Raw genomic sequence first — 16,258 nt, 5'->3', positions numbered from 1 at the left:
TTCAGTGCTTAACGTATATCTGTCCAATCAATTAAGATCAAATTGAAGGAATGTTCCTCTTTTTTCTTTTAAAATATATTATCAAGTGTTTTTTTCTGCTAAGAAAATTCCTAACAAAAACTGAGCCTAAACATAAAATATTGAGCAATAAAATCAAGCATTGATATGTCAAATGCATTTTTACTGGTCAGCACTTTCCTAGATAAGGCCATGCATGTTACAAGCATTTTGATTGGTTCATATTTTCCTCTATGAGGCAAGATATGTGATAAGCAGTTTGATTGGTTTCCTCTATGAGTCCAAACATGCCTTTTGCAAGGTCATCCTCCTCCTGCTGTGACTGGGCCACATTGGGGTCCTTACTCAATGTCACAGGCTGCTTTACCTGAAACAGGGAAAATATATCGACTTAATTTAGCCTTCTCCTTTCGTGACAATTTTTACTAAATAAGGTATTTTTGGTAACTTGTTTGCAGTTTTAATGTCCTTTTCGCAATCCCATACAATATAAATGTACTCATGTCCTTTAGCTTGTCTCACTTATGTTGTTAAGGCAGTCACAAAGTTTAAAGCCCAGAGGGAACCCTGTTAAGGCAGTCCCAAAGTTTAAAGTTGATGGTTTGGTTTCAAGATAATATCTAGTTAAGGAGTTAATTGTAGGATGAAAAGGGGCTTTAACCATTTTACTGATCCTTGTTTATAGTAATTAAATTTATATAAATGTCGTTCCAGAGTGGCCTGTGAAGTTTGCACAGGCCAGTAAAGGAAAACTTTGTTTGCTTTTATGAAAGTTTTAGCTTTAAAAAATCTCATGAAAAATATCTAGTTTAGGCAGACAGTGTCAACACTGATGATAGCCTTTGAATGAAGCACGGGCTAATCTGGGATGACAGTTTATTCACAGGCAAACAGTCATGTTTTTCAAGAGTATTATTTGTAGTTTTTTTCATGTTTTAAAGTCATTTTAACAATCCCACAATGTATACTTATTTTTTGTATGCATGGGTCAAAGCTAAAAGCTGATGGTTGGGCTATTAGATATTTAGAAGAGTTCATTGTTGAATGAAATATGTTAATTAGTTTTAAATCATTTGACTATTTCACTGATATGTGTTTGTTCATAGCATACAAATAATCGTACGTGAAAGTTTAGAAACTGTCAACTCTTTTGATGTGGCATAAGACACTAAACTCAGAGGGTTAACATGACTATTTTCTTTTATTATCATGTGTGTATTGGATTATTAAGTGGAAACAATCCCACTAAAGAAGCTACTAAATATAGTTGTTTACCGCTGAATCTGGGTTGGAGCAATCTACCCCTTCCTTTTTCATGCTCTCGTATAGCTGGGGTATCAACCTGCAATGAAAATGGTCAAACTTGTCATAGATAGCTGTAAGATAAAACATAGATTATCCTAAAAAGACCGTTCCAATAAAATTTCAAATCAAAAGTATACATGCCTTTTAATGTAACCAAAGCAAATTTCAAATGTTACTACTTAAAATAAGTTTGACATGTGGAATTATTTAATGAACAAGAACTAGTTGCATAGCTGTGGAGAAGCCTAAGCCTTTATAGCCACATAAATACTCAAAATCAACTAATATTTCATAAAATAAAGTGAACCCATAGAAAAATCAGTGTTCCTTATTGCAATAGCCAAAATTTTAAAGCTAGATGTGGTGTCTGGTAACAAAGATTTAACGAGAAATGCTCAATTTCATTTTTTGTGAGACAACATATACCACATGAATTTCCCGCGACAATATCCAAACATGTAGGAGCCAACACGAGATATGTTCCGATATTGTCGCAGGAAATTCACATTGAATATATTGTGACATAAAAAATAAAAACAGGCATTTTGTATCTCTTTAAATCTATGTTACCATACTGCATCAAGCGTTTCAATTTGGGCTATTGATATAAGGAACACAGATTGTTTAAGTGTCAACTTTATTTTATGAAATATTCCTTGATTTTAAGTATTTTTGTGGTTTTAAGGTCCCCTGCTCCTTTTTTCCTTTCTTGTTCCCCCCATCTGCTGCCCCTCTTGACTGTGAACATCTTTTGATATTTCATATATTTCAACAAACATTCAATCATTCAATGGCGATACACAAACTATGCCTAAAACTCTAATTTACATGAGGTGGACTAACAAATTCCTAAGAATGGCAATTGTTCAATAATTTTATGTCACATTAATGCCGGATTATGGTTTGGCCAGGCCCTGGGGATGCCAGTTTTAGCAAAACCCTGTAACTCTATTGACCCTCCATTCTTCCAGTACACTGACATGAGGGCAGAGTTTACCCTGTATCTGAATGGACAAGAGATCTTACTGATGCACTTTAACGTTAGCATTCAGTGTATGCTCGTTTGACCTGAGCAAGTAAGCTGGTTGTTCGTTTGAACTGGTCAAGTCAGCGTTTTTTTCCAGTTTTTGTGAAGGGGCCTTGGCACCACCACCATTTTGTGAAAAAATGAGTCGCAAACTATTAACAAATGTGAAAGACTACCATTCTCACAGAAGAAAAAAAGCTCTGCAAGTAGATTTAGACCCTGTTTAGTACATTTCAAAACAAGGTATTATATAGATATGATGTTTACTTGGTTTTGGGCTTCTTGTTCATTGTCCAAGCAACCAAAGTACTAAAGATAGTTGTAAATATGGGAAACCTACCATAAAACGAGGGCAACATACCATAAACAGATATCAGTTTCTATCCCTGCACTTACATGAGGGCTGAGTCCTCCTTAAACTCCTTCATCTCTGCCCATGTCTTTACCAAGAACTTCAGCTTCTGTGACACACGCGGATGTGCCTGTAAGCAAAGGTACCATAATGTACATCAACATCAAACCTCACTAATAAAAAAGGGGATATACCTAACCAATACACCCTGGGATAGGCCTGTAACAGACTGCACAGTCTGATGGGGAAACATTGCCTGCACAGGGTAATCTGTGCACTATTAACCCTTTGCATGCTGGGTAATTTGTCATCTGCTAAAATGTCGTCTGCTGAATTTCTAAAATTAGCATTTTCTATGATTTTTTTCAAAGAATACTATCAGAATAGCAAACAGTTTGGATCCAGATGGGACGCCACGTTCTGTGGCGTCTCATCTGGATCCAAACTGTTTGCAAAGGCCTTCAAAATTCGGTTCCAGCACTGTAAGGTTTAAGCAAATGCATAAAATCCTGTTTTTCTAGAGCCTGTCTCATTTGACCAATGTCATCTCCGTTTTGACTTACACATGTTTTACTTTTATTTTATTGTTTGCGTCTGTACAACTAACAATTGTGTATTTAATAAGAAAGTAGAGTCTTAAGAATAAGAATATAGAGTCAAATTTCAAAATAATGAAATATTATGTACGAAGTATCATTTTTCCAAATCTGAACAAAAGGCTTATAACAGGTCAGCCTTTACAAATAAAATTTTAAAGTGCTGGTCTTTAGCCCACCAAGCTAGGTGTATCAATTGTTCCAAAGAAAAGAATTTAATTTGTTTACTCTTTTTGTATCAAAACAAAAGTCTTTGACATCTCAAAATGTAATCCTCATCTGATATCCAGCCAGTTAACGACTGTGCCCTCATTCAATACATTATTGATGGTTGATTCTGTTTGAACTGGTGATGAGAGTGGATAAATTTGAACTTTTGATAATTAAAAAACACCTAAAGAGAATCTAAAATAACCTACAATCAGCCTTGCTTTGAGATAACAGGACTTGATGCATGATACTTCTTTTTAAATGAAAAATTCTATAAAAGCGGAAAGTGTGTTCCCTGAGCCGACTGCAATGCTGATTGCAACGCAACGTAATGCACATGAATTAAGCAGAGTTTCTCCAAAACCACATCTCACATCAAATGACACTACCTTTACACTCTTAATTTTCAATTGCCTTATACAGACAATTACTTCCTGGATTATCAGTGTTTTACAATCTTAATATTCAACTGATTTATACTGATACTTTCTTTCTGGTTTATCAGTGTTTTACACTCTTAATTTTTAACTGCCTTCTTCAGATACTTACTTTCTGATTTATCATTGTTTTACAATTTTAATTTTCAACTGCCTTATACAGATACCTACTTTCTGGTTTATCAGTGTTGTACACTTGGATACCTACTTTCTGGTTTATCAGTGTTTTACACTCGGATATAAAATCTCTGGAGCAGATTTCTAGATGGAATTCTCGGCCACAGTTGTTCACACAGGCATGCAGCAACTATGGAGAAAAATAAAATATACATGTAACATTAATATACAAACACATTGCTTTGACAAAGACCATCCTGTATTCAATGTTGGTTTTCCTTATTTGTTCTTCTTATTCTTTCAAAACCTTTGTTTACATGTATTCATCACTAATATTTCCTATGTCTAGCATAAACTAAATTATATTGTTCCGAATACACTGCCAATTTTGTGTAAATATAATCCCAAGGAGAGAAAATCTATAAGAAATATTTCTTCTGTTTCAATCCTTTTCTGAAATGTATTGTATTGTGTATTTTGATATATTGTACTTGCCAAAAGAAAGAAATATGTTTACACTAATGTTGGTTACTTTACCTACATGTGTACATAATTATTAACCACTATAAGTACTGAAGAAATTGTCTTTAAATTAATTCCAAATAATGAATCATTGTATAATACCAACACCCCTTACTAAAAAGCTTTGAAACTTGTATGGCTGTTATCTATGAACATTCTTTAAATGCCCACATCACAAGACCACATTTTTAAGTCTTTTTAAACGTATTCATATTCAAACTGGCCAATTAGAGCACAAGAAGATGTCAAGGTCAAATTGAGGTCAGGTAATATCCCGTAGGTGTGTTGGTAGAGTTCAAAGACATTATCCCTGCAAGTACATGTATTTAAGCTTTGTATGTCTATGACAGAAACATGTTATTTTAGGGTTAACTATGATTGAATGGAAGGACAAGAAAACAAACAGACCAAGATGAAATTTCCCAACCGAAAAAATATATGTCTTCAAGTAATGATTGACTCTAAAAGATTCATTTTTGATAACTCTTTCACTCTCTTCCTTGTTGAGCTTACAAGTTGTGCAAAGCAAACCAAATATATTGCTAACTTCATGTATAGCACATTATTTCTTTTATGCTTGGTATTATGTTCATAAAAATAATGATTTACTTTATTTCTCGGGGATGTTAAATTCACACAAATTGTACTCGCCATGTAGGAGTGATTGAGAATTCTAAGGCCAACTAATCAAAACAACTTACCACACATGCTTGCATAGCCACAAATGGCACTCTGTGATTCAAACGCTTCACAATGGAGCGCAAACAATCTTTGGACCTAAAAAATATCATCAGTATCATCCTTAAATTATGAATACATGTATAGTTTCTGATTTATAATAAATTTATTTTTCTGCTTAAACTTACAAAACTTTATATATTACACAATTTTCTGTCAAAACCATGCAAGTAACCTTGAAACTGCTTAAAATCCATAAAACTTGTTAAAAAAACTACCAACCCACAAAATGCCATGCAGTCTTTATCAAAATATTGTGTTATATAATTCTTACCCATTGTTTATTTTAACCTTATCACAGATGTCCATAATAAGTGCCCAGTCTTCTACTGTGTTCAATTCGCTAGTGGCTTTCTCTGAAAATGTATGGATCATTAGATCATAAACAGTTTTTAGTCCACAAGAATGCTGCAATAAAAGGGTGAGTAACGACTTTAGCATAAAACCCAGGTTTGTGCGGTGGTCGAGTGGTAACACTCTGGTCTACCATTCCAGAGGCCCCCAGGTTAATTCCTGGCCGGGGCACTGGACATTTCAATAATGCTTCAAGTGTTTCCCACCCAACTAGAGGTGTACTGGTATGAAACCCAGGTAATTCTCGCGTGTATCGGTGCTATACACTGAGCACGTAAAAGAACCAAGGAGTCTATTCGCAAAGAGCTAGGGTTTCGCACCCGGATTCCTTGTATCCCAATACTGTCTCTTCTGCTTACTGTTTCTTCAGCAAAACCAAAGGACCCCATTGGAAATAAGTGCTATCTTGCACTTTCATGGGTTATCCTTGACTGCAAGGTCAAAAGAAATACATACATACAGGTTTTATATTATTGCCCAGCCCAGGCAAACAATTTTGGGAAAACCTGGGTTACATGTATACCATGGCTTGCTGGGTAGCCTAGAGACTCATATATTAGTCCAGGTCATAGGTTTCCTTTGGTAGTATAAGACAGTGCACATTTCTGGTCTCTTAGGTCAGCATAAGCCAGGGGCATTTCTGTGACTTTGGATACCTTTTAAGTCGGGGTGACCCAAGCAACTTTGCGCAATATACCATAGCTTGCTGGGTAGCCTAGAGACTCATATACATGTATAAGTCGAGGTCACAGGCTTCCATTGGAAATATAAGTTAGTGCACGTGTCAGGTCTCGTAGGTCAGCCTGAGTCTGTCAAGCTACTCCGCAGCTTTGGGAGAAATTACTTCTCCCAAAAAGTTGAGTCTAGCTTGATCCCTGTTGTACTGCACTGATCAAAAGTGTCTTCCTTGCATAACGCCAACAGGGGGGACTCATTGCTACAGGTGTAAGACACCCGAAAGACCCAAGTCACCCTGGGTGACTCAAGTCACCATAGGTGACCCAAGTCATCCCAAGACACCCTAGGTGACCAAAGTCATCCCAAGTCACCCTAGGTGACCCAAGTTAACCTAATTCATCCCAGGTGACCTAAGTCACCCAAGACACCTAAATGAACCAAGTCACCCAAGTGATCGAAGACAACCAAGTCATACATGGCATTTGAAACCGGCTTGTATAGTGATTTAACCTTCATCATTCGAAAAAAACAATGATTATAAATCATTAATAGTGTCAATATTCATTGATTCCAGTTAAAATTGAGGAAGATAAGTTTCTAATCAAACAGCTAAGGAAAGCCAAAGGAAAATCCGTTAGTTGAAAAATGCCACTGGTGTTTGTTGCCATTGTATATATTCTGAAGAAACGGAAAACACGTTACAGTTATATGAGCAGGATAATTGTAACAATGGAATCTCCAGTATTGTGCATTTAAGGCAAAATGCCCAACATTAAAGTCTTTGGAAAAAAAATTGCATTGATGTTTAAATGGAGTTGAGGGAAATTCAAAGCTCACTTGATCCTTGTATTCTAAGATACTACTTAAAAATTCCCACTTTTGTGTATAATTCAGTCTAGTCTAGTTAAAACCTATTTAATTAAGCTGGATTAAAGTACTGCTTCTTATTTGAAACGCTCAAGAGTCTGTTTCCTTGGGCTAGAACCAGTTATTCATTCTATAATTCAGTGAACCCCCTGTACGGAAAATGTGCTCAAAGACACCAAACCATACACCAGGGTACTTTTTAGTACACTTTCAGTCGCCGGGTACTTTTAAGAACCACATTGAATGTACATTGAAAGCCGGGTACTTTTAAGAACCACATTGAATGTATAAAAATCACTACCGGTATATAATTCTCAGTATACACTGAATACTAGTCTTTTACCATTCAGCAAAAAGCTATCTTAGATTCTTAAATCTAAACCATAATAAAATATTTATGACGATGACACAATGTCACATGAAAATTAGGTTAAATAAATAAATGATCATAAAATAATAAATAACCGGTAACGACATATAAGGATTTAAAGATGAATTATAAGTATTTATCTCTTACCAACATCTGCGTCAAACGGCGTAGAATTCGCAAAAAGAGGCATTTTGTCGAAATTATTATGCGTCACAGAATACTACCTTGTTATGATTTTTCAGTTATAAATGCGCATGCCCGACCGGATATAGCATGAGTTTACAAAACACTTAGTTTTGGGGTTACAAACTACTATTTCAATGAAATTGTAAAACCTGTTCTATTTTTTTTAATAAAAAAAATCCACAAATAACAAATAAGGACTTAACAAATTGGTAACTTGTTTGACGAAATTATTAGCGAGCTAACAAAAAAAAGATAGTTTGACTCAATTTCAAATAAGAGGCTAGCGAAAAAACAACATTTTAATTAAAATATAAGTATTGTCCACGACAATGATCGAACATCTCTGTCAGACACTTTCAAAGCTTATATTGTAAATAATAAAATCTAAATAAAATTATTTGACCAAGTTTTTTAAAATTTTGTCGTTTTTTTTTATGAAAAAATACCAAATACTTGTGCCAAATTGTAGTTTCTTATGTCACTCAAGAATGACACATACAGTTTTTGGACTAGTTCTGCAGTTCTGTCAGCTTTTCAAACTGATGGACTATGCTCCAGTATTTTAAGCTTAGTGCATAAAATAAGAGCAGAACGTAAGAATCAATAATATTTTTAATTTTTCATGTTTGTGTGTTTCACTGTTTTTAAATGTTCAGTATAATATATATATATAAAGTCTACATAGACAATTTAAGTGTGACATATAATTGCTCTAAGGGCTACTTAATAACAATTTTCATTCCGTATATGACATGTTGCTAGTTTATAACGTTTAAAAAACATTATCTTTGTTATGTCATTTGTTCCCACGATCTATATGAATTGCCCTTAATGAACACAAGACCCCTATTGTTTTTTTATTCAGTAGGTGAAAGGTTAAGAAAACGTGAGTAGCTTATATCGAAAGAGTTCTTTACAATTGAGCCTCGCTCTTGTAAAACGGGGCTTAATGCATGTGCGTAAAGTGTCGTCCCAGATTAGCATATGTAGTCCGCACAGGCTAATGAGGGACGACACTTTCCGCGTTTATGACATTTTTCGTTAAAATGAAGTCTCTTCTTAGCAAAAATCAAATTTAGACGGAAAGCGTCGTCCTTGATTAGCCTGTCTGGAACGCACATGCATTATGCCAAGTTTTCTCAGAACGCGACCCAATTTAGCCTCGCTCTGGAAAAACGGGGCTTAATGCAAATTACCGGTGGCTTCTCCAGTCCGCTTTTCACCTAAACTGGAATTTTTAGAAGATACTCTCTTTTGCGGACTACACAACGTTATCTTGGATGATGCTTTAAGCACGTTACTTATAACAAGATACTATGTATACACACTGCTAGTGGTAAGTGTATCGTCAAATGAGCCGTGTCGTGAGAACATAGGTCTTATGCCTTATGCGACAAGCGTAGTTCCAGCCTAGCCTGCGTAATAGCACAGTCTGGTCAGAGGCTACCCTGTCTACTAATGAAACAAGGAAACATTGTTTGACTTTATAGCGGATTGCGTAGCTCTTGATCCATTTATGCCTAACGTATAGAAAAAGGCATTGGCAAACAGCGTAGACCAAGATGAGACGCCGCATGATGCGGCGTCTTATCAGGGTCTGCGCTGTTTGCTAAAAGGAATTTCTGTAAGAAATATTCTAAATATAGAAATAAATATACAAGACATACCTAATTTTGGAAATAAATTGATCCAATTTAGAAAAATGGGGAGTCTACTTGGCATAAGTGCGTTAATTAGACGGGCGAAAGTGCAGGCTGTTCTGGGACTATACTGACCTATACAACATAAGACCTATTCCGCATGACGCGGCAAATACACATTTGGAAAAAACAAACACATGCATATGCATACTTCAATTGCGAGACCAATTAAGATTAGCTCCCCTTTCTTAAAATATGCAGGATTTGCTTAATACTAAGCAATTCGATCAATGACAGACCGAATGCAATAGCCTATTGTTTCAGAGCTCGCTGTTAGTTCGTGAAGTCCAATAATTGCAGGCTTGTCTGAGACACAACATCATCGATTTTCCTGTCTACGGCAGTGCATATTGCCTCCCGGAAAGCTGTACCAACACATCGAGGAAGCCGATAACTTAATAGTCCTATCGGAAAACTGATGGAACCATTGGAAAGAGACTACCGAAATTTTGTTTAAGGACTACATGGATTGTCGCCGGATATATTGAAAATAGTGGACAGCGAATGTATGCAAAACGCCTGGATATTTCTATGACATTTATTGAACGGATTTTGGAGCGATTACTTGAATTAAAGATCAAAAGGGTGCACAGACATTGCGGATGAAGACGAACAAATGGATTTGTTATTGTAGGAGCAACGTTACTAAGCGACAAAGTCGATGAATACGCAAACGCGAAGCAATTTGTGTAATTTTTTATAGGCTATACATATATCATATATCAGGCGAAGCTAGTTTACACTTGAAATACGGATTAGTAACCGTTTTACAATACTGCACAATGTCTGACTACATATTGACTTGTGTAGCTGTGCTGGCGATATGTTTGGGAATAACACACTGCGAGTCAGAAGAATCCCCTAAGGTTTGAAAACGGGCCTCGATCTGGGAAAACTCAGCTTTATGCATATGCATAAAGTGTCGTCCCAGGCTATCCTGTGCAGTCCGCACAGGCCAATCAGGGGCGGAACTTTCCGCTTTTAAGGAATTTTTTGTTTAGAAGAAGTATCCTATCCTATGTATGCGAAAAGTGTCATCCATAATTAGCCTGTACGGACTGCACAGTCTAATTTGTGGTGACACTTTAAACACATGCATAAACCACAATTTTAATAGATAGAGGCTAACGTATATTTGTGAATCCTTATTCCGACCGCAAAACCGGAATTTACTGTGTTTTTGCTAATTTCTCATGCGAATGTCTTCACTTTACAATCATGGTGCCGTGTTTTACTAAACTGTGTTTTATGCTGTGAGCAGTTTAGCAATGGATTGCGTGTCCTGACTGACCACGCGCTAAAACATACTATCTATGCAGTTGAAGTAGTACTTTGTATACATTTGTACATATACAGTTATATGTCAAAAACTGTATATGAGCCACGCTCTTGGAAAAATGGGCTAAATGTATGTGCGTTAAATGTCGTTCCAGATTAGCCTGTGCAGTCCGCACATGCTTATAAGGGTTGACACTTCCCGCTTTTATTGTATTACAGGAAGTCTTTTCTCAGCGAAAATTCGGCTTCGGCGAAAGTGTCGCCCCTTATTAGCCTGTGCGGACTGCAAAGGCTAACCTGGGACGAGACTTAACGCTCGTGCATAAAGTCAAGTTTTGCCTGAGCGAGGCCCATAAACAAACTCGTGTGTGTGTATCTTGATCGGATTTGCATTTTATGTAATAAGTCAATATTGTTGCATATAACCACAAAATGCACATGTATGCGGGTTTTGCTATTGTCACACGTTAAGAACGCCTTTAGCAGTTCATAATGTGATTTTCTTCGTGAAAATAAGACACGTATATGTGAATGAATCGAAGGATGAAAATTCTCTTTGGCGTTGCGTGTTAAGTTTGTGGTTTCACACCACGCAGTTTTGACAAAAAATACATCTTTATAAAATACAATGCAACGTACACGCACTGGGTTCATCGGGTTTTTAATTACAATGCTCTTTTCGTCACCCCTATCCTTCTGCAGTTTGCGTTACAAATCTCAATGTTGACTTTCTAACTCTTTTTTGTTGAACGATTCGTAAATGCGTACACTTGCAAAGGTCGATGTTGTTCAGTACTTTCAAAATATCATTTTTTTCATCCATAGAATTGCGCGAGCACTTTCTTCGGATTAGCACTGTTTGTCTCATATACATGTATTTTGTATTGGGAATAAGTAAATATCAGATTGAATTGTTTAAGTTTTGATGTTTTGGGGAATTTGTTTGGCTGCGAATAACATTTTATGACAAACCGATTTGTTCTGCTTCGTTATCACTTAGTGGAAGGGATGATCGGTATTTATCTAGTTACACTGTACTGCCCTACACAACGACACAGAATGTAATCACCTTAACCCTTTCAGTGCGGGAACCGAATTTTAAAGGCCTTTGCAAACAGTTTGGATCCAGATGAGACGCCACAGAACGTGTTTGCTATTCTGATAGTATTCTTTGAAAAAAAATGAAGAAAATGCTTATTTTACAAATTCAGCAGACGACATTTTAGCAGACGAAAAATTTCCCAGCATGCAAAGGGTTAACCACGTAACTATGCTATAAGGGTACAGGATCAACGGTGTTCACAGGGGTTTACACACGGGCTGGACAGAATGTAAACACACCGTTAAGAACTTTTATTTTGCAAACATCTCCAGTTTTTTAAATACATTTGCAAAAATCTGTATTCCATAAAAGACAGTTTTTATTGAATTTTGTTTCGCTATCTTAAGATCTAAGAATAAATCATTAAATACGTCTGGAATTGGTGCCCAATTTTCACAATGCGTACAGCATACCCGTGAACATGAATGCGTTATACATAGATTTTGGCAAAGGACATAGGCTTTTAAAACAAAGTAATCCTTATGTTTTTCATATTGCAATAAACAGCATAAAAACTGTCTTTTATGCCCTAAATGAAACTCTAAAGAAAAATAGTTTTTAAAAGTTATTTAAAGAATATCACCACATACCGGTGTGTTTACATCCATTAACGTTCAATTGTGAACCCAACAATATCACTTGATCCTGCAACCTGTCATATGTAAGCTAGTTTTAATGGGAACGTTTAATTTCTAAATGGCTGCCCAGTTGGAACAAAAAATAAATATAATTTGACTGGTTTACAAACTACAGGAGAAGCCTCAGTGCAAATCCAATGCGCATGTCTGTACGTCTCTGATGAGGTACCCGGATGGAACCGAATTCGACGAAGGACCGTACTGCCAGTGCCCTGGATGTGTCAACAAGTGGATAGCCAATGACTATATGTCGTTGTCATGGCCACACTATGAACGAGGTAACGGGAAGATGATTTCAAAATGAAATGATTCCGACAGTGTTTGGTTGGTTTTGTCCAAAAGCTTATATTGCAGGCTTTGTGTCATGGGTGAATAACTTATTATGAAAATAGTTGCTTAAATATTGTGTATTAAACATGTCGGAATATGTATCTTTGAAAGTTGTTAAATTGACATTAAGCCCAATTTGTTTTAGCTTGAAATAAGTTGTATGCACACAAACATTTCACAGCCTCTTTAAATATCTAACTTGATCACACTTTTTTCAACAGCAGACAAAACGGTTCAGTACCGTTTCTGCGTTCCTATAATTCCGGAGCGGGAGTGTCAACCCGGTGACCTCGCCGTCACCATGGCTACGACCTCAGGGGAGTGGAGCCCGCACGTGCGAGAAGCGCGCTGCGCATGCCCAGACAACATGTACGAATTACTCGGATGGTGGCGCCACCATATGTCGAAATACGACAACAACACGAGCCAGTGGATCTACGAGTACTTTTGTGAAAAGGTATAAGCCTGCATACAAGTGTCTATGTTGTTGTTGTAAAACAAAACTACAAACATTAACAACACAAAGAAACTGTTAAATGAAGAAAAAAAATGTTACAACAAATATTGTAGTAGTTAAGCTACGTGCGTGTAGATTAAGTAAAAATGGAAATCATTTCATTTTGTCAATTTATGTCTGCCTACAACATTTTTATTTCAGTTGTGCCCATATTAAACGACGCGAGCACCAAAACTTATCTTTGTTTTTTACATATCTTCAAAACAACTCGTAATACACGAATACATTGTATTTTTTATATAGAATTGTAAATGAACCAGGCAATGTTACTTCTTTTTAAGCCACAGTGTGAAACCGATCGCGCCCTGTGTTCAAAGATTTACGTGGACCAGCTCACAGATGGTAGCAAACCAATCGTGACCGGATATAATTTCCTGTGCTCATGCGCTGATGGATTCAAGTGCCCGGATCGAGACGAAAGTGACGAAAGGAAAGAAACCATAGAAACGGATCATCGTGGAACCTATATCCCTCGATTTTGCACCGAAACTCACAAACATTATAAAAAATGAATAACATAGTGAAACTGTTTCGAAAATAATCAGAAAAAACATGCATTTTAATGCTTTTCAAACCTTTTTAGTTGTTCGCGTTAGCAGACAACTTATTTTAACCCTTTGCATGCTGAGAAATTTGTCGTCTGCTAAAATGTCGTCTGCTCAATTTATAAAATTAGCATTTTCTTCGATTTTTTTTCAAAGAATACTATCAGAATAGCAATCAGTTTGGATCCAGATGAGACGCCACGTTCTGTGGCGTCTCATCTGGATCCAAACTGTTTGCAAAGGCCTTCAAAATTTGGTTCCAGCACTGAAAGAGTTAAGAGGGAGTTTTGCAAGTCAGTCTGCTGTTTACTGCAGTTTGCTGTTGAGAACGATAACCACGGCATCTGCTGCATCCGCGCAAAGTTGTCTTCTCACAGAAATCCATTACTTCATGTTTAGGTGTATCTACTTTCTAGCTAGTTTTCGTTGTGATCACAGTTTGTTATCATTTCCTAGCTGAAACCCTAGATTAAGTGTATCTGGCATTTGTTAGAAAAACATTTTGCCCTGAACAAAGCCTGAATCTGAAATAACAGCGACAATTTTGTGGAAACTTAGGGAACATTTATTTTAGTGAATAATTTTGTCGTACATGTTGTAAAGATGTTAACCTAATTTTATGAACTTCAATTCACTATTTAATTTGAAAGAAGTTCTATATTAATTATATTAAAACTAAGGTCAAATGTAACGTAATATAAAATATATACCTTCAATTTAGTATGTTTATTAGAACAGATGTAATAATAAGTTAACCGTATTAACTATGATTATTGTTTCCATTTGCCTAATGTATATATATTTGGATAAAGCAATTATCATTGTATTATTATTGATTCTATTCTTTGAATTATTTTGACATGTCTTTTTTTCTCTTTTGTTTTACCTAACTATTCGTATTCATCGTTTTGTGTTGTACTTCTCAAATACATGTACCATGTCTTTGCTTTCTCACAAACACATACCGTGTATAGGCTATAAATTTGCAATATGCTGTTTTATGCCTAATAAATGTTATGTTATGTTATGTTATATTGAATTGTGTTCATAGGGAATGTTCTATTTTCCATAACAATATAAAACTCTGAGGTTTAAAAGACATTATGATTTTATGAACAGAGATGTATATAAGGACAGGTCATGTTATTTTTTTCTTTCTTTCATATACCTTTTCGCATATGTAACGATACAGTAGTTGATGTATCATGTATTTATAATTTTTTTAAAAAAGAGAGAGAAAGGGGGATGTCATGTATTGTTTTGTAACTGACACATCTTGTATTGTCTTGTTAAAGCATGCAGTCATGGATTATTTGTATTGTGGTTTATATCTGTGTGAATCTATGAATAAAGTCATTTGTGAGTTACCCACCAATGAGTTTAGAGCAGACATGGCGAAAGACCGTCACGATTTACAGGCCAGACGGGTCTACGAGGAGAAATTGTTAATTGTTAATTGCCAGTTGTTAATTTCACGGGCCTCAATTTTAATTGTTTAATTCTGGAGGGACATTGCATAATAAATTTAACAAGTAAATGTTAATATATGTTTGATTTATGAATGGGCAAAAATCGTGTGAACAGCCTGATTCGAAAAGATAAATTAAGTATATTTTGTCAGTTTGGGAAAAATATTAACACATATTAACATACATACATAATAATGAGTTTTATTCATGTATTTAACACAGATTTATTAATATATTAAACACTTTTACCTTTTATTATCTTCCATTTCACTAACATGCCATAACAGTAAATTGTATAGAGTGACAAAAATTTGAATGACGTGTGTTCGTTTTAAACTAGCGTTTAATTTTGAAAAATGATTTCGTCTTAAATTATGCAATAGCGAACAACTTCAGTGCCTTCAGCGCTTTAATTTAATCAAATCGATGTATAAGCCTGATTTTGTTCAGCGAAACAAAACCAGGTCTGTCTATTTTTAGCTATGAGTTGGCATCAAAGGGTAAGATTAATTTAGAAAATCAGCGAGACTAAGCATGGTTCACCATCTCCCAATGTTTATGCTACTCTGACATTTATATTTGCATGCTTCTTGAGTACATTTTATGTTGCGCCAGTTGTATTTGAAATCATTGTTTTTGTTTTAACAAATAAGTTAATTCTTTCATTATATCGATGCTGGTTTAAAAATAGCATTTGGTTGATTCTTGTACAATGTATGTCTTTTCGTAAAGTATTTTAGAAATTAGTGAATATTGTATAATATTTATCCACTTTATCGTAACAGTTCCTTACACTAGTCTGAACAGAAAGTTGTACTTGTAGATTATGCACGTTCAGCAATGTTTGTATTGAATTATTAATATAGTACAGCACTTTATCATAAACACCATTTAATTCGTAT

The 16,258-nt window shown here is 35.6% G+C and overlaps 2 protein-coding genes and 1 long non-coding RNA gene across 5 annotated transcripts in view; 2 read left to right on the top strand and 1 right to left on the bottom strand.

Annotated features, from left to right (window-relative positions):
• LOC127857699 (signal transducing adapter molecule 2-like) overlaps positions 1-7,864 on the bottom strand; it is a 31,851-nt gene extending 23,987 nt beyond the window's left edge. For 2 of the 3 annotated variants that reach the window (XR_008038566.1, XM_052394318.1), the window contains exons 1-7: positions 7,739-7,864; positions 5,597-5,678; positions 5,286-5,361; positions 4,154-4,252; positions 2,747-2,832; positions 1,294-1,360; positions 310-385 (exon numbers count right to left, since the gene is read on the bottom strand). Coding sequence is in view for 2 of the 3 variants with exons in the window: in XM_052394318.1 (XP_052250278.1) it covers positions 310-385; positions 1,294-1,360; positions 2,747-2,832; positions 4,154-4,252; positions 5,286-5,361; positions 5,597-5,678; positions 7,739-7,781 (529 nt within the window). In the remaining variant the exon portion in view is untranslated. The other variant, XM_052394319.1, reaches the window with a different exon arrangement.
• On the top strand, positions 3,115-15,108 carry LOC127857701 (uncharacterized). The gene is made up of 2 exons (XR_008038567.1): positions 3,115-3,189; positions 14,160-15,108. It is a non-coding gene; the product is annotated as an uncharacterized LOC127857701 (long non-coding RNA).
• LOC127857700 (uncharacterized) lies at positions 9,774-14,051 on the top strand. The gene is made up of 4 exons (XM_052394321.1): positions 9,774-10,343; positions 12,611-12,773; positions 13,047-13,282; positions 13,624-14,051. The coding sequence occupies exons 1-4, from the start codon at positions 10,260-10,262 to the stop codon at positions 13,852-13,854; spliced, it is 714 nt and encodes a 237-aa protein (XP_052250281.1). The 5' UTR covers positions 9,774-10,259; the 3' UTR covers positions 13,855-14,051.
• Positions 15,109-16,258: the final 1,150 nt, after the last annotated feature.

The sequence above is a fragment of the Dreissena polymorpha genome, chromosome 14 (genome assembly GCF_020536995.1).
Source record: "Dreissena polymorpha isolate Duluth1 chromosome 14, UMN_Dpol_1.0, whole genome shotgun sequence".
Taxonomy (NCBI): Eukaryota; Metazoa; Mollusca; class Bivalvia; order Myida; family Dreissenidae; genus Dreissena; species Dreissena polymorpha.
Note: the sequence above shows the minus strand (reverse complement) of the source record. Positions and strands in the feature narration are given on the sequence as shown.